Here is a 16,376-nt window from a genome sequence, read left to right on the forward strand (position 1 = left end):
GGCTTTTAAAACTCACCTCTTCATAAAAGCTTACCCGAAATAACTCTTCCGGCAGACTCACCTCTTGTTATGTTTTTTATCTTACCAGCGCCAAGAAGCCCCTGGGCGTACGCGCGCTTTATAAATTTTTAATAACATAACATAACATGATGGAGAGATACAGGAATGATGGAGGGAAAAATGCATTGAGGCCAAAGAGAAGGGATGAGGTAGAGAGAGTAAAGACAGAGAAAAGACTAAGGGATCTAGAGCAGGCTTCTCCGAGTAGCTTGTGAGCTACCGGTAGCTCTTCACCTACCCGTGAGTAGTTATGCTGTGTGCAGCCCGGCCTGATAAATTAGAAGCTTAGGCTTGGATGGATTAATATACGCATACCAAAATTAGAAAATGAGAATTTGAGATAAAAAAGGTCTGTATAGCCCAGAATGTCCAAAATATATTTAAAACTAGAAAATGATTCATCATGCAGCATTGGGGATATATTAATAATATCACCTTGGCATTATGACCTTGGTGCCAGGGGCATCGCAGCTGTGGCGGTTATGAATTACCCTTGTAGAGGCATTACAAATTGGCAAAGCCTTGTATACCTTACTGCTGGTGATCCTGCAATGAGGTGATCACGGCTGGTGATCTTGCATAGAGTGGCCACTACAATAATCTATTCTGATGGTAATGGCACTAATAAGATTAGTAGCTTGGGATGATTTTCATTGAACATAAGAGACTCATATTGCTGAAAAGGTTGGAGATCTAGAGTGGTGGATAAAGATGTAGGAACAGAGAGTGGAAGAACCCAGTCATGAAAGAAGTAGAGAGAGACTAAGGCGAGTAAGTTATATTGAGCGAGAAGTGTGGAAGACAAAGGTGAGGTACAAAGATCTGAGCCAGAGTATCAAGGCATTGAGAGAGACCGAGAAAGGGTTACATTAGAAAACATACGGGGTGAGAAAAGACAAAGATTATTTGTCAATTTAATCACCACCAACTACCTGAGAATGCGATGGCCAAGGCTGAACAAGCTCGGCATGCACACTGTGGGGCAGATTTATTATTTGTTAGCGCAACACGGCACAGCAACCAGAGGTGCTGCGCAAGGTGGAGAAAGCATCCCAGAGCCATATTTATTAACAAGCATTGGCAACGCCTATAGATTTTTGCCTATGTGAGATCTATTAGCTCCGTTAAGGTATTTTTTTTTAACATTATGTACAGCAGCACTAGCTGTGCAACATGGCTTAGAATAAAGGGGAAAAAAGGTATGAAGCAGGTAGCGTTGACCGGGTCTAGTGCCTTGCTTTAATTTAAGCCATGTTGCACAGCAGTCTGTGCTGCTGCGCAATGACTTAAAATAGCGTGGGGGGTTCGGAGAAGAGGCAAGCAACATAAGGGAGGGGAAAAAAGAACAGACAGCAGTAGGAGGGGGGTTGAGAAACAGAACGAACAGCGGGAGAGGTAGGAGGGCGAGGTGGGAAAACAAAACATACAGCAGGAGGTTAAAACGGATAGCAGGAGGAGAACATGTGAAGGAAGAGGGACTGCAGGCATATGAACTTTATAAGAGTGCAAATATGTAAAAAAATGAAATTTTAAAAATTAATCAATAAAATAGACCTGCAGCCGGTTGAAGGACACTGGCCGCAGACAGGAATCTGTACTTGATTCGTGCTCCACGGCAGGGAAACACAAAAAGCCCAAGAATGAAGGCTGAGGCGAGGAGGAGGCACCGACCACCAAGAAGCAAGGAAATGAGGGTGCGTGGAGGCCAATGGTAAGTAATGGGCTGGCTCCAAGCCCATTGTAAGAATTTTTTTTCTGTTTACATAAGATTTTGCAAGCACTGTGCAGGCGAAACCTAAAAATGGTCTGCTTCTGCTCACTACCCCTGCGCTGGTGCCCAAACAGCCTGCCTAGCACCACGCATAAGCATTGCACCATGGTGCAGAGGTGTGTGCATGCGGTCTAGCATAGGATTTATATTGCAACCTTACCCTTCCAGTACAAAATCCTGTGTCTAGACACATTCTGAAACATTCCACACGTTGGATGGGTGCACACAGTGCAGAAGACATGCAACATTTGGAGAAACTAAAACCTTTTTCCATGTTAATTTCGGTTTCAAATAGACATTTTTTTTCTCTAAAAAGCCCAGTTTGGGCATCTTAGATGGGTTGTGTGAAAAACTATAGGTGCTTCCACTAATAGACCAAAAGCACATCCCTGTGACGCAAATCACCATTTTCGTTGAGAAAAGCACCTTTCAACTGCAAAATACCTTTTAGACTGGAAAGTAAATATCATTGCAAGAGTTTGAGAAGCTTTCTGTCACTTTGCTCTGGTGCAAACCCTTAGTAAATCTGGCCCTACTTTCTGTTACGCATGCTTACATGCTTAGGGACTAGGAGGAAAAACACTTTTTTTTCAAGCAACATTATTATTGCAAGAACTTCGACCGTCCCTATTAAATCCTCCTCCCCCACCTCCCTCCAAGGGGGAAGGGGGGCCTTGGAAGGTGAGTTCTGGGAAAAGGGCCACCTTGTCCATGACTTAAAACGTCTTTTCAGAGCCATACAACACACAGACAAATTATGTTGAAATGTATTGAGTGTAGACAAAGGCTGGTATGAACACTCTGATACTCAAGGAGATTTATGCAGCAGGTCAACAATTAAAAGTGAGAGGAACCACAGACTAGCCACAAATGTACTAATCAACTCAACAGGGTACCTGAGCAATCACGGCCTCCCTGGTCCCGTAGTATTTGTAGAAGAGATGATCAGTCTGAATGTAAAGCTGGCAGGTGTTTTTTTCAGCTTGAGCTGCACGCCTTCTTCTTAAAATCTGTGGTCCTTCGTCATCATGCTCTTCAAACGGTTTCTGCCAAGGAACAGACGCAGAATTTTCACAAATTACGAATTAGATGCTAGCAGCGAGATTAAACTTGGCTCCCCCGTGGTCATGTTTTTCAAAAGCAAATACACTGCAGTTTGCTCATGCACATAATTGATTTGAATTTTGTACTTATGCATCGCATGTAGAGGAATGGGCTGATAAGGGAAGAATAAATTGGGCTTCAGGGAAAGAAGAAAACAGCGAAAAAAGGATCTGCTACATTGGCAGAGCACTGTGCTAGCATTAGTGTGGCCACGCAGGACTGTAAGGTCCGAGCGCCACCGCACCATGGTCAAGGCGTCCATCGCAGACCAGAGTTTGCTGGTTTTGGGTGCAGTTCATATTAACAAAACATAAGGATTCTGAGTCAGGATAATGCTGCATCCTTTTCTGAATTATATATGGCAGAACTAGAAAGTCCACATGCTATTTTTTTTTTTGTTAAACAATTTTTATTGTAGTCATACCAAAACAGGCCTTAGCATAGAGAGTCATCAACATAAATTTGAGCAGTGAAACAATACGATTCGTTGTCTCATACACAGCCTTCGTGCCCACAACCCGGGGGTTGGGCGGCGATGATTTCACGGCTCCCCCACGCCTAATGCTTAAAGACAAAGGAGTAGCTGGTTTCCGGATCGTGTGTATGACTACTTTTATAACCCTGCCGAACAACGCGCTGAACCCCAACTCCCAACCCCTGCGCCAAAACTTAAACCCCCCCCCCCCTGTCCCACCCCGCCCCCCACCACCTGTCCAGGGCCCTTGCAACGATCATTCCTCCGTTCCTGAAGTGCTGTCTTCGTCTCCCCTGCGTACCTGCCGTTCCTAGGTCATCAGCTTGCACTATCCATCCTTCCCGCCTCGGGGGCCTCCTCTCCCTCGTCTGACTCGCTATCTCTGAGTGCTTGCACCATCACTTCCCATGAGGTCGCTGTTTCCTCCGCTCTCTGGCTAGGGGTCCTGCGCGCAAACTGGTACCTGTGTGTGCTGTCAGCCGTCGCCCATTTCAGAAATTCCTGCCGCCACCTCCGGGGAGTCGGACCCACCCTCGCTTTCCAGTTCCTGGTGATCTCCCTCTTAGCCACCATCAACCCCATGTCAATAAACTTGCTCGTGATTTTGTTTTTGGGGGTATGAGGGAACCAGTGTAAAAGACACTCCGCCGGTCCAAAGGCGATGGACCTTTCTGTTACTTCGTTCAATACGTCGCCTATGTCCTGCCAATAGTCCCGAAGGGCCGGGCACGCCCACAGCATATGCACTAATTCGGCCCCCTCTTCCGGGCACCGGGGACAGGTCGCTGTCACCGCGCCGAAATACCTCCTGATCCTTCCCGGGGTCATGTACGCCCTATGCAGTACATAGTAGTGTATAAGCTGAAATCTAGCGTTTCTTGTGCTGTTGCGAGCCCTACGGACAAGCTGTGCCCACGTCGCGTCAGGTATTTCAGTACCCAGGTCCACCTCCCATTTGGCTTTCAGTGATGTAAGAGGAGGGAGATTCTCTCTCACCATTCTACTGTAGAGGCACGTCACCGCCTTGATAGTACCCGCTGACATCATAGTGTATTGGCATGCAGCCGCCGTCTCGGGTTCCTCTAGCCCCGTGCCCCAGTGGGCCTGCACTGCCCTGGTGACCGCCGCATGAAGTAAAAACCCCCCGCCCGAGATGTCGAAGCGCTCTAGTAGTTCTTGGAATGGGAGCAGCGTGCCATTTTCATAAAGGTCCCCGACCACTTGCACCCCCGCCTCTTCCCATCTCTGTAGATGCGACCAGTCGCCGCCATGCGGTAACGCTGTCAGCATGCCCAGAGGGATCTCCGGCGCATACAGGCGCCTAGCTCCCACCCTCTTCTGAGCTCGATTCCAGCATTGACGGTACGTGCGTTGTTCCAACGACAAGTCCCGATTATCTATCCGCTGTTGGAGGGTAATATACGCCAACACATGCCTGGGCGTCCCCCGTAGCCTCCCTTCTTCCGGGCCCCGGAACACTCGCGCCACCTCCTGCGTGAAGACCTGCAGCTGGGCCGCTAAATAATAAAGCTCAAAGTCCGGCACCGCTAAACCCCCTTCATCCTTCGGGCGAGAAAGCGTTGCCAGCGCCACCCTGCTCCGCCCTGCTCCCCAGATGAACGTCGTAATCAGAGATCGGAGCTGCCTAAAGAAGGAGCTAGGTATCCAGATTGGGAGCGTCCGAAAGTAATACAATAATCTCGGCAGGGCAACCATCTTCAACAAGGAGATCCGGCCTGCCACCGAAAGCGGCAACGTGGCCCAGAAGGCCACACAGCCCTTCAGTCCTCGCACGCACCGCCCCAGGTTGCCCTCAAGCAAGTCGTCCGCCTTGTGGTAAATATGGACCCCTAAGTATTTAATACAGGCGGGTTCCCAGGCTAACTCCGAGCGGTGTTGCGGCCGAGCAGCCCCCTCCAACAGCGGGAACAAACTTGTTTTGGGCCAATTGACCCTCAGGCCCGACATCGCGCCGAAGCGCTCTAGCAGCGCCTCCGCGCCCTGCAGGTCCTCAGCACCGTCGTGGAGGAATAGCAGTAAATCATCAGCATAAAGCGAGATGAACTGCTGCCCGTCTCGGGCCCACACCCCGTGGAAGTGCCGCCCCATCCGGGCCTCAGCCGCCAGTGGCTCGATAGCCAGTGCAAATAAAAGCGGCGAAAGGGAGCAGCCCTGCCGAGTGCCCCTTTCTACCGGATAGCGGTGGGATACAGTCGACCCAACTCTCACTCTTGCTATCGCTTCCGCGTAGAGGACCTTAGTCCATTGGATATAACCAGCTCCCAGACCGAATCTCTCCATAACAGCATAGAGGTAGTCCCACTCTAGGCTGTCGAAGGCTTTCTCAATGTCTACCGAGAGCACCAATTCGGTCCCGACCCCCCCCTTCAGCTCATCCATGAGGCGAACCAACCTTCTGATATTAATCGTGGTGTTTCGAGTCGGTATAAAACCGTTCTGGTCGTCGTGCACCAGTTCCGGCATATGCGGTAGGAGCCTCGCCGCCAGTATGGAGCTCAAGATCTTGTAATCAGCGGTGAGCATAGAGAGCGGCCGGTAAGACGCGGGGTCGCTACTCTCCCTGCCGGGCTTCAGCAGTGGTACTACCAATGCCTCCCGCATTGACTGCGGCAGACGGCCCGCTGCTTTGGCCTCTGTATAAACGGTCAGGAGTCGCGGCGCCAAAGTGTCCAAATATTTACTATAGAACTCTATGGGGAGCCCGTCTATCCCCGGCGATTTGTTACGTGCCATACTCCGCACCGCCTTCCTTATTTCCCCTAGTTCGATGTCCGATCCCAGTGCCTTCGCCTGCTCCGTCTCTAGCTGCCGCAGGGGTAAGCCGCTCAAAAAGGGCCCGGCCAGTCCCGTCCGATTCCCCGGGGTGCTCTTGTACAGGCCCTCATAATATTTCTGGAAACCGTCAACTATACCAATCTGAGTATGTTGCATCATGCCAGCTTCATCCCGCAACTGAAGTATGGGAGAGTATCGCCTAGTGGGGTTCGAAAGCCAGGCCAGAAGGGTGCCCGCCTTATCTCCGTCTACGTGGGAGCGCAACACATAACGCTTATAGTCAAAGGCTCGGAGCCTCTCCACTTCAGTGGCCACCGCCTCCTTAGCCGAGCAAAGTGTCTCTTGGAGTTCCGGGTGCCCGGGCCGCTCCCTTTCCGCCTCCCTCAGCTTGGTATCCGCCGCAGTCAAATCGCCCAACAACACTTTCCGCACGCCTACATAATCCTTGATACAGATACCCAGAAAGTCCACATGCTATGTGGCATAATTGACCTTCATAAGAAGCAGACTCGGGGGCCCTAGATTACTGCATCTACAAAACGTATGCTGTGTACACTATATGGGAGACTCAGCCGAGTTACTTGACAAAAATGTCATTTATAACTTCAAAACTAAAAACCTAAAGACAAGCCAGTCTGTTAAAACATCGTAGTGTGGCCCTTTAATGTTAAGTACCGGCCAATACACCTGCAGCATTTAAACAATATTGTAACATCCATTAATACATGTGCAGTTTTCTCCACAGAGCATAGTGTGCATAAAAAAGTCAGTGTATACCATGTACGTTATCTACGCTGCAAAATGCCTCGAAGTACCAGTCTGAATAGCACTAAAGAAAAAACGAATCCCACCTACACCCCTCCCCATCAAGCACTGGCATTGACTACTGTTAGAACAGGAAGCTGCGTTTACAATCACACCTGACAGCTCACTAAATGTAATTTAAAAAGCATCAAATGAATTCATTTCGAGTGATTATAAAGATATCTTGTTTACTACACTAACAGCATTTGATCAGCTTTAATTAAAAAAATGTTAACGTTCATTTAATTGTGACACTTTTACAACAGATTGCAAAATCTTTAAATATTTCTGGGCTGATTGATGACTTCTATTCCTGCTTCGTTCACAAAGACATCTTGACAATAAGCAAGTACCCCTGCTGGGCTCAGAATAATGACGCTGGTTGCACTAAAGTGCAGTTCGTACAGTAAATATTTCACGCTGCACGGGCTCGGGCGGTACCTGCGTCACGGGGTCTTGTGCGCCAGACATCTGGTACTTCTTCATCCTCTCAAACACGGAGTGGTCTGCGCAGCCTCCCTGCGGCCCGTACTTGTGCGGGTATTCTGAAATGCAAATATGTCCATTATGGCAACAAGAACGGACCTTTCCTAAATTAAATGTAATTAACAAAAAAAACATTTACAGGTAGAAGCAATTACAATAAAATATTTTAACAGGTCAACACCGTAAACACGAACACCCCATGAGCTGCCCGTGTGCCGAACGCGTTGTTTCTTGACAGGCCTGTAAAATATTACAGGTGTAAAACCTTTAATCCGGAAAGCAAAGAGCGTCTTAACATCGGAATATGATAGGCTTCTGATTGGTAAAGGCCTCCCTTCTCGTAGGAATGTAGTTTACAAATTACTGACCCGCGTGCATCCTCAAAGTACATGCCCAGCTGCAGCTCAGCAGTCCGCTTTGCTTTGGCGCGGCACAAAACGAATAAATAACCGACGATGCTCGTCAACATGCATGTGCCACCCTGAGGAGGGGGTCACACTGTCCATGTTAACGCCGAAGTGCTAAATTCAATCCAAGGTAGCGAAGGGCACCCCCTGTCATCTGACGCAAGGGTTAGTGCAAATGGGGCTCAGAGAAGACCGCTGCCATTTTTAAAAGAATGGGAATAAAAGTGCGCGCATTTATCTTTTCTGAAACACTTACAAGTGGCATTCATTTTTTGCCATAGTGGATTTTGAATCCGATCTTTATTTTCACTGGTAAACTCTAAGCACAGCTGCAAACACCTCTCACACACACACACACACACACACACACACACACCCTTAACAAACCAGACATACTGCATTCCTTCCTTTTATCCCATCCTTTAAAAATATACTTTACCATACACTACACAACACTATTACACTCTACATCGCACAACAAACCTCCCAACCCTACAGAACATACCTCACAACATCACACTTTATAACAGACCAGGGGGGTTTTGTGCTAAACACAGCGGGGCTACTCTACTTTACTGCCGGATTTTCACCTACCTGCCTTGACTTGCTGCCTGAATACGAGGCCACTTGCTGCCGGTCTCCCCTGCCACCGCTGCCTGTTCCATCGCGTGGCCACCGAGGGGGGAGACTACAGCTCCCAGGTCTCCCTGCGCCCACGTCTACGCCCACTTCCGCGCCCGGTGGCGCTCAAAAGCGAGGCGCTGCTTTGGTGGAGCGGGGGCTTTGTGTTAAACACAGCGGGGCTACTCTACTTTACTGCCAGATTTTCACCTACCTGCCTTGACTTGCTGCCTGAATACGGGGCCACTTGCTGCCGGTCTCCCCTGCCGCCGCTGCCTGTTCCATCACGTGGCCGCCGAGTGGGGAGACTACAGCTCCCAGGTCTCCCTGCGCTCACGCCCACTTCCGCGCCCGGTGGCGCTCAAAAGAGAGGCACTGCTTTCGCGTTGCGGGACGCGAGCGGGCGACGCCGGGACAAGGGCGGGACCGTCTTAGGCCATCAGAGGCTGGAGGAGGCTGAGTTGGGCCACCCCTAACAAGGTTTTTATGAGACTTATGAACTGCCCCTGTTTTTCCTTTTGTAATCCATACAGTTATGTAAATATCTGATATTTTGTTGTAAGGGTAAGAACAAGACTATATGTATACCTGTTCACTTAGGAGTATTTTATCCAGTTTAACTAAGTTTCTAACAGGGAGTGAGTACTGGTAATTTCTAGCAATGGCAAAGAGACGTGCAAAGCCAATGCTTGAAAATGCGTGTAATACTATCGATACATACCTGGTAAAAGCTGTTAGCGTCCTCACTGAGGAAATGGACCGCACCAAGAGGCGCATTTCTATGGGATCAAGTATTATGCTGGTTGACCAGGTCAACATAAGCGAAGTGCCCAGCCCTACCAGTGAAGTTATTCTGGACATGGGCTTACCTGAGGGTATGACTAATAATAATAATGGCGATGACCTATCTTGCATCTCAAATACACCTAGGTTACCTGCTATGGACATTAGCCCATACACTTCACTTACCTCCCCCCCCCACACCAAAAACAAGGGTTATAAAAAGAAAACATCAGGATAGGGGAATTTGAAGGTGAAAAGGGATAAAAGAATCATCACAGCAGGGAATATGGTCACCACAAGAACAAGATCCAAACAAAATCTAGATATAGCCTCTGGTAATTATAATAAAGAAGCTGTCTATGACAAATTAATTAAGTTGATTAGGCCTCTCTGATAATTTGGCCAGGGAGGTTCATAAATTAAGTGGTAAGTTGGTAAAAAATCAGTATGGGGTTCCAACGGGACAGACCCAGGTCAGAAATAAATAATGGAATTAATGGTAATAATGGTATAAATAAAGAAGTTATTGCCTTGAGTAGTAATAGACACTCTACGGCATCCAACCAGAGTAAGGTTATTTCAGAGAGACCACCAAAAGAGTATCCAGACCATGGGGAACTGCCAAAGACTACCCTCACATCTAATGGAAAAAATGTGATTATTGCCACTAACCCGGGCCCTAGTGCTAAGGAAAACACAGTTCCCATAGAAAATGCTAAGAGAAGCTACATAGATCCAACGTCTACTACTATAAGTAAGACCCCAGCTTTTATTAATTTACCGCCTGAATGTGGTGCCTATGTTGCGGTCCTTGCAAATGTTCCCAAATTAAGGAAAGATCAAGTGGAAAATCATGAAACACTTAAAAATAAAACTTTATATTGGTTGTCCAACAATTGTGATTTTCCAACAGATGGGGCAAACCAGATACTGTTAACACAAAGGGTGAGATGGGTTGGTCCCCTCAAGAAAAGTTTTGAGGGTGATTGTATTATTATAAATTGTAGATCTCCATGTTGGGCACGGAACACTCTTGCTAATGCCCCCCTCCCGTCAGCATGTGAGTACAATACGACCCTCCTCCCCCTGGGGTATTTCTACAGGCATCTGGTGTCCAAAAATTATGCTAATCAAAGTAGTAATTCTAACTTTACTTCCAATAAAATGACAACATTATTAAAACCCCGGTCCTGTTTTACTATTCCAACCTATAATAGATTTCAGGCCTTTGATTCTTTAGAGGACAACGACTGACATATGTTGGGTTTGGATATAGTCCAGGATAACGGCCTAACAGGGAGTTCACAGAAGGCCACATTTGCCGTGGGTAGTGAGGTTTTGTCATCTCCCCCCTGCTATCTTCCGTACCATCATTAGATGAGGTTGAGATACATAATTTAACCACAGGTACTACTACGACAGGTGGTATAAATAGTGTAACAAGAAGGGGATAGCCTCTAATAACAACTGAGGTACTGTCCCCATAATGAGAGCTCAGTTACACCTTTATGTAAACCAGCATTAGCTAAATCAGATGAAGGATATAGCTTAGTAACATGGAATATCGCAGGCCTTAACAGGAAATTGGACACACCATTTTGGAGGGATTTCATTATTGCAGGCTACGATATCATCTGCCTACAAGAAACATGGTGTAGGGAGCCTATTTTTATCGAAGGATATACCTCCCATTGGTTAAGTGCTGCAAATTCTGTAGCAGGTAGAGCAAAGGGCGGTCTCCTACTTCTGGTATCTAATAAATTAACTATATGCAAAATTAAAAGCTGTACATCAATGGATATTCATAGCCAGGTGATGCGACTAGAGTTTTCCAAGGGCAAAGATCTAGTTCTTATCAATTATTATAACAGCTTTGACAATAGCAGAGAGCATATTGTACAGCCACTGGGGAAAGAAATTGAAAGGGTGCAGGCATTATCAAGTAAATAGACCATTATCCTTTGGGTTGGCGACTTTAACATTCAAACCTGCCATTGGCCCAAAGCAAGACGTATGGATTTAGGAAGGAGACTGGTGTTGATGATAACATCGACCACCTGCATTTACCCCATTGTGGCCATGGCACAACTTTAAATAATCTAATAGTAAAATTAGATTTGGAACTCCTAAGTTGCACTAAGAGTAGGGGTAATATTAACTGCCCAACTTTCATAGGCAGGAATGCCAATACCAACATTGACCACATCCTGATTTCTTGTAACACCAATTACTCCAATTTATGGATTACGGAACAGGCAATAAGCGATCACAACAGCATCTCTATATCGCTATTGTGCTGGGGAAATAAGCAACCACCTAATAGTGTTTGAATTAATAACATCGCCGCTATAAGACCCAATGGCATGAGAATTAAAAGGGCTGGCATTGACCCCCAGAAGATACAAAGGGAGGTAGTAAGAAAGTGCAGTAAGGAAATAGATTACTGTCTTTGCAACGAGGCCAATTCAAATACATTACTTTGTAATTTTCTTAAGATAAATAATGTTATAGAAGGTCTACTGACCAAAATAAATAGTGGAACTAAGGCAGTATGCACCGGCTGGTTTGATACAAATTATACCCAGGCCCTACGTGAACTAAAACAGGCCCTATGTACTAAACCACAAAATATTATATATATTAAAACCCTACGTTACAATTATAAAATAACTTTAGAGAACCGAAAAAGAGAACTCCAAGAGGATGCTTGGAACAAACTTAGCCTAGCAGCAGACACAAATAACAGTAAATTATTTTGGGAGACTATAAATAGCCCCTTTTTAAAGAATGACTGCGTGCCTGAACTAACCTCGCATGTAGACTAATGCATGGATCGAACACTTCACAAACATTTTTAACCCAGATAGGTTGGTTTTAGATATATCTATGTGTAATAACTCTATTTGGTCATCATTACCCCTGCTAATAAGCCTAGATGAAGTGTATGAAGGACTAGTTAATAGCAAAGATGGTAAAGCCCCCGGCCCCGATGGGGCTCCGGTGGACTTATATAAAAGCGAAATGAACTTATGGGCTCCTATACTAGTAAGGATTTTTAACGTTGCGGCGGTAGGACAGCTCCCGCTGTCATGGGGCCAGTCTTTAATTATCCCCTTTTTTAAAAAAGGATCAAAATCTGAAGCGTGCAATTATCGTTCAATTTCTTTATTAGATTCGTCTATCAAAATCATGAGTCGGATTTTGCTAAAAAGGTTAGAACATGGGTTTCAGAGAATGATCTCTTATCACAAGCGCAATATGGGTTCAGAAAAGGTTTAGGAACCATGGAACAGTGCATTAATCTTGACCTCCTGTTTAATAAATATACTACTGTGAAGGAGGGCAATTTGTTCCTATGTTTTGCGGATCTGAGTAGTGCTTTTGATCTTGTAGACTACTCCATATTATGGCCTACACTACTCGATTCCGGTGCACCTAAGGAAATTGTACACTTCTTAGCAAGACTCTACGAGAGGTTATCTTGTAAAGTGCATTATGAACCAGCTGGTGAGTGTACTCCCTTTTTTAAGGTCATAAGAGGCATCCGCCAGGGTTGCGTTTTGGCCCCACTTTTATTCTCATTATTTATTAATCAAAACGACGCAACATTAAGTCAGATACCCGCGGATGCCCCACTAATAGACGGGAAAGTTGTTGCAATTTTATTATATGCGGACAACGCTGTTTTACTATCACGCACTCAAATCGGCCTTCAGCGACTTATTGATAACTTTGCAATATTTATAAAAAGGAGGAAACTTTTAATTAATAAAATGAAGACTTTCGTTATGACATGTGGGAAGAAAGTCAAGTCAACTAGGACCTTTTATATAGACAATATCAAAGTGCAAGCAGTCAAAATGTTCTGCTACCTTGGCGTAACATTTGCAGGGGATGGGAAATGGGCAAACGAACATGAAAATATGCACTTTAAAATGAGCAGGAACACAATTAGTATTTTTAGATTCTCGAATAAACTGGGGGACCGAAGAATAAAAGACATGGTGGCCATTTCTAACGCTAGGTGCGTTTCATCTGCGTTATATGGGGCAGGAGTTTGGGGGCACCACTGTGAAAAGTCGCTCCAGTATGACAAAAACAAGTTCTTTAAACGTTTATTGTGCGTACCCCCATCGGCATCCACAGAACTAATAAATCAGTAAGTGGGAATTGATTAAATTATAGATCTAGCTGCCCTACACCCCCTGACATTATGGCGATCAATTTTGTCTTAAAACGAAACGTTATTTACACAATCTATTATAAGAGACTGTATGAAGCTGGATCACTATTCTCGTATTCCCTGGCTCAGACACATTCACTACTGGTATAACCTCCTGTTTAAATGTAACATTGTTAGGGAGCCAGACTTTGCAACATCAATATCAAATAAGGAGCTAAAAGTAATATTTCTAGCTCATAACAGGGAGGCCAGGGAGAGATTGTCTGGGAAGCAACCTACCTTTGTCTTTTATCAGGAATTAAATCTTAGAAATGGCTTCCAGACATATTTAACTGCAGTGACAAGAAACTCTCATCGTTTTGTTTTAACGCGCCTTAGGTTAGGAATTGTTCACCACCTTGTGGCTTTCCCACACATGAAAATAAGTACTAACTCTACATGCCCATGCGATAATATTTCGAAACAAAGTTTCTGCCACTTTCTAATGTTTTGTAAATTTTATTCTTCTTTTAGAAAATGTTATCTGAAACCTATCTTTTTAAAGTATAATGTTCGGTCCATTAAAATGGCAATGAAGTTAATGATCTCTCTAGAAAGCACAGACTTTTGTTTTTATGTTGCTTCATATATTTTAAAATGTATAGCTGCTAGGAAATCCATTATTCTTTGAGCATATTTTTTGTTTGTACATTAAATTGTAAAATGGGTGTTTTTTTAACATTACGGTACTTAGCACCAACCGCACAGGGCACTTTGGCAAGATCTGTACAATATGTATGTTATTAGCACTTGGCACTTTAGCGCAAAATTTGCACGATGCATTAACTGTTAATACTTACTACTCTGTGTATAGCTCATAACATTTATATGATATTGTATTGTAGTGTGTTTATCTAGGTACCTATATTGATACTCCTATTTCTGACCCATGTCCGGTTATTAATTCACTAATGTCATACACCGGCACAGAAACCCGTCTTCAGATTAGGTCATAGCGCATGCTGTCACATTAAGCAAGCACTATCCCTTCAGCCCCCTAGAGAAGCACACAGAGTTCTCAAAACAAATCAAACCTCCAACAGACCTGGGAAATCCCCGCAGCCATTGTTTTGATTTCGCTCGAGAACTCCTGCAAAGAATGCAAGAATGACCAGTCCTTATGACATTCTTGCTGACGTCTTATGTCCATCCTTACGTCAAAAACGGCACCTTTCAGGTATAAATATACCGACGCTGCCCTAACCTAGGACACGGTGGTGACGAGCTTGGAGCAGCGCTACTTGCCGGAAAGCCCAGCTGATGCAGAAAAGCCCACGGACGCTGCCCCTCCTTTTGACGCGCTGAGAGAGACGCTGCCTTTTCTCCTGCCGAGAAATCCAGCCTCCGGCGTTTCCAGCCGCCCTCGCGGGTAACTGGGATATCGAGTCCTGAGACAGAGATACCAACCCTCCAGCCTTCTAAATCCCAGGTACTGAACTGACTAACCCCTTACAGAGAATTCTTGAGTCAGATTCTTGGCAAAACAAACTTAACTTAAACTGCTACTTACTTCCTCCCAAGTATTAGGCTTAGGTCAGGTACACCGGGGTAGGCGTAGTTGGAAGCACCAGTTGAGTACGATTAGTCAATGTATATATATCTTTTATCCATTTTAAGTAATCATATGGCTAAGAAACCATATTAATGCTTTTACAGTATTATTTTATAATTCTGTTTTTACTGTATGCACTTTACTTAACTATAAGTATTGCAATAATAGCGATTCATTTCTCTTGTATGAGAAAAGAGACTGATCAATAAATAACATCTTTTTATTGAAGCACGCCCATCTCTTATTTCTCTACAAACTGGTGAAACTAAGAATGCACGTACTGACTGAGTAAAATAAGTTGTCTTTTGTTTTCACACGACTCTAGAGATATACTCTTGATTAGGGGAGAGCAAAGTTGTCATGTTCTATGGTTGTCAGAAACTAAATCCCTTCTTGTCTATCCAGGGAGGTTAAACTCCTCCTTGCCTATTCGAGAAAGTTTCTAGTGAACTCTGAGCTAGCTGGCACACATAACTTTAAGTCTAATATCGTCAGTAGAAGACCTAGTTAACCACAGTCCTACGTCTATACTATTGAAGATATTATTCCAATGCGCAGAGCCTATTGGGAAAATAGGAACTACACTACATGGCGCCCAACGGTTTGGATAGGCGATAAATCTAACGCAAGACATTAGAGTAACTCAGTCGTGCTTTTTCACACAGACCCTTTTTCCCATAAAACTCCAAAGACGTCTGGAGTGGGTGAAAGGTTAAATCCGCCAAACTTAGGAGGAGACTCCTATGTATGGTTTTTGGTTTATTCAACGTTGAAGGATACAGTGTTCCAAAATATTGTGCATCTAATCTTTGTTTCCGTGAAAACCTGATCTGCAATAAAAACCCTTCTTGACAGTAAAATGTCAGAAACTGAAGAAGATAGGGAGGCAGCTAGAATAGCAGCTCAACTCCTAGAGGAAGACACAAGTCTCCTACAGCAAGACCCCGGTGCAATACTCATCCCGGTCAGCATAAGAAAAACTATAACTTTAAAACTTATAGAAAATGGACTAACACCGAGAGGTGGTACAGTCATATTCGTAATTGAGGCACACGAATATCGGCAGACAGAGGTATTCTATTCATGGATAAATTTTCCAGCAGCAAACGCTGTAACAAAGGAGTTCCATTATTACAAGATAGAGGAACCTCCGGATGAGTACACCCCTTTCGAGGAGGTGGAAATACCACTCAAATACCAAGAGCACCTGCTCTGGTTTAAAGGCGCCCTAAAACATAATGATCACATCACCAGGCTCGGTCCACTAGGTAGACCAGGAGCGACGTGGCCGGTTC

At 45.1% G+C, this 16,376-nt stretch overlaps 1 protein-coding gene across 1 annotated transcript in view; it reads right to left on the reverse strand.

The window, feature by feature from the left end:
• The window catches only part of ADAM10 (ADAM metallopeptidase domain 10), a 536,961-nt gene that overhangs the window by 163,391 nt on the left and 357,194 nt on the right, over nt 1-16,376 (reverse strand). The window contains exons 5-6 of the mRNA XM_078685166.1: nt 7,452-7,555; nt 2,728-2,877 (exon numbers count right to left, since the gene is read on the reverse strand). Coding sequence (XP_078541292.1) covers nt 2,728-2,877; nt 7,452-7,555 — 254 coding nt within the window. The remainder of the gene's footprint in view (nt 1-2,727; nt 2,878-7,451; nt 7,556-16,376) is intronic.

The sequence above is a fragment of the Lissotriton helveticus genome, chromosome 3_2 (assembly GCF_964261635.1).
Source record: "Lissotriton helveticus chromosome 3_2, aLisHel1.1, whole genome shotgun sequence".
In the NCBI taxonomy this organism is placed as follows: domain Eukaryota; kingdom Metazoa; phylum Chordata; class Amphibia; order Caudata; family Salamandridae; genus Lissotriton; species Lissotriton helveticus.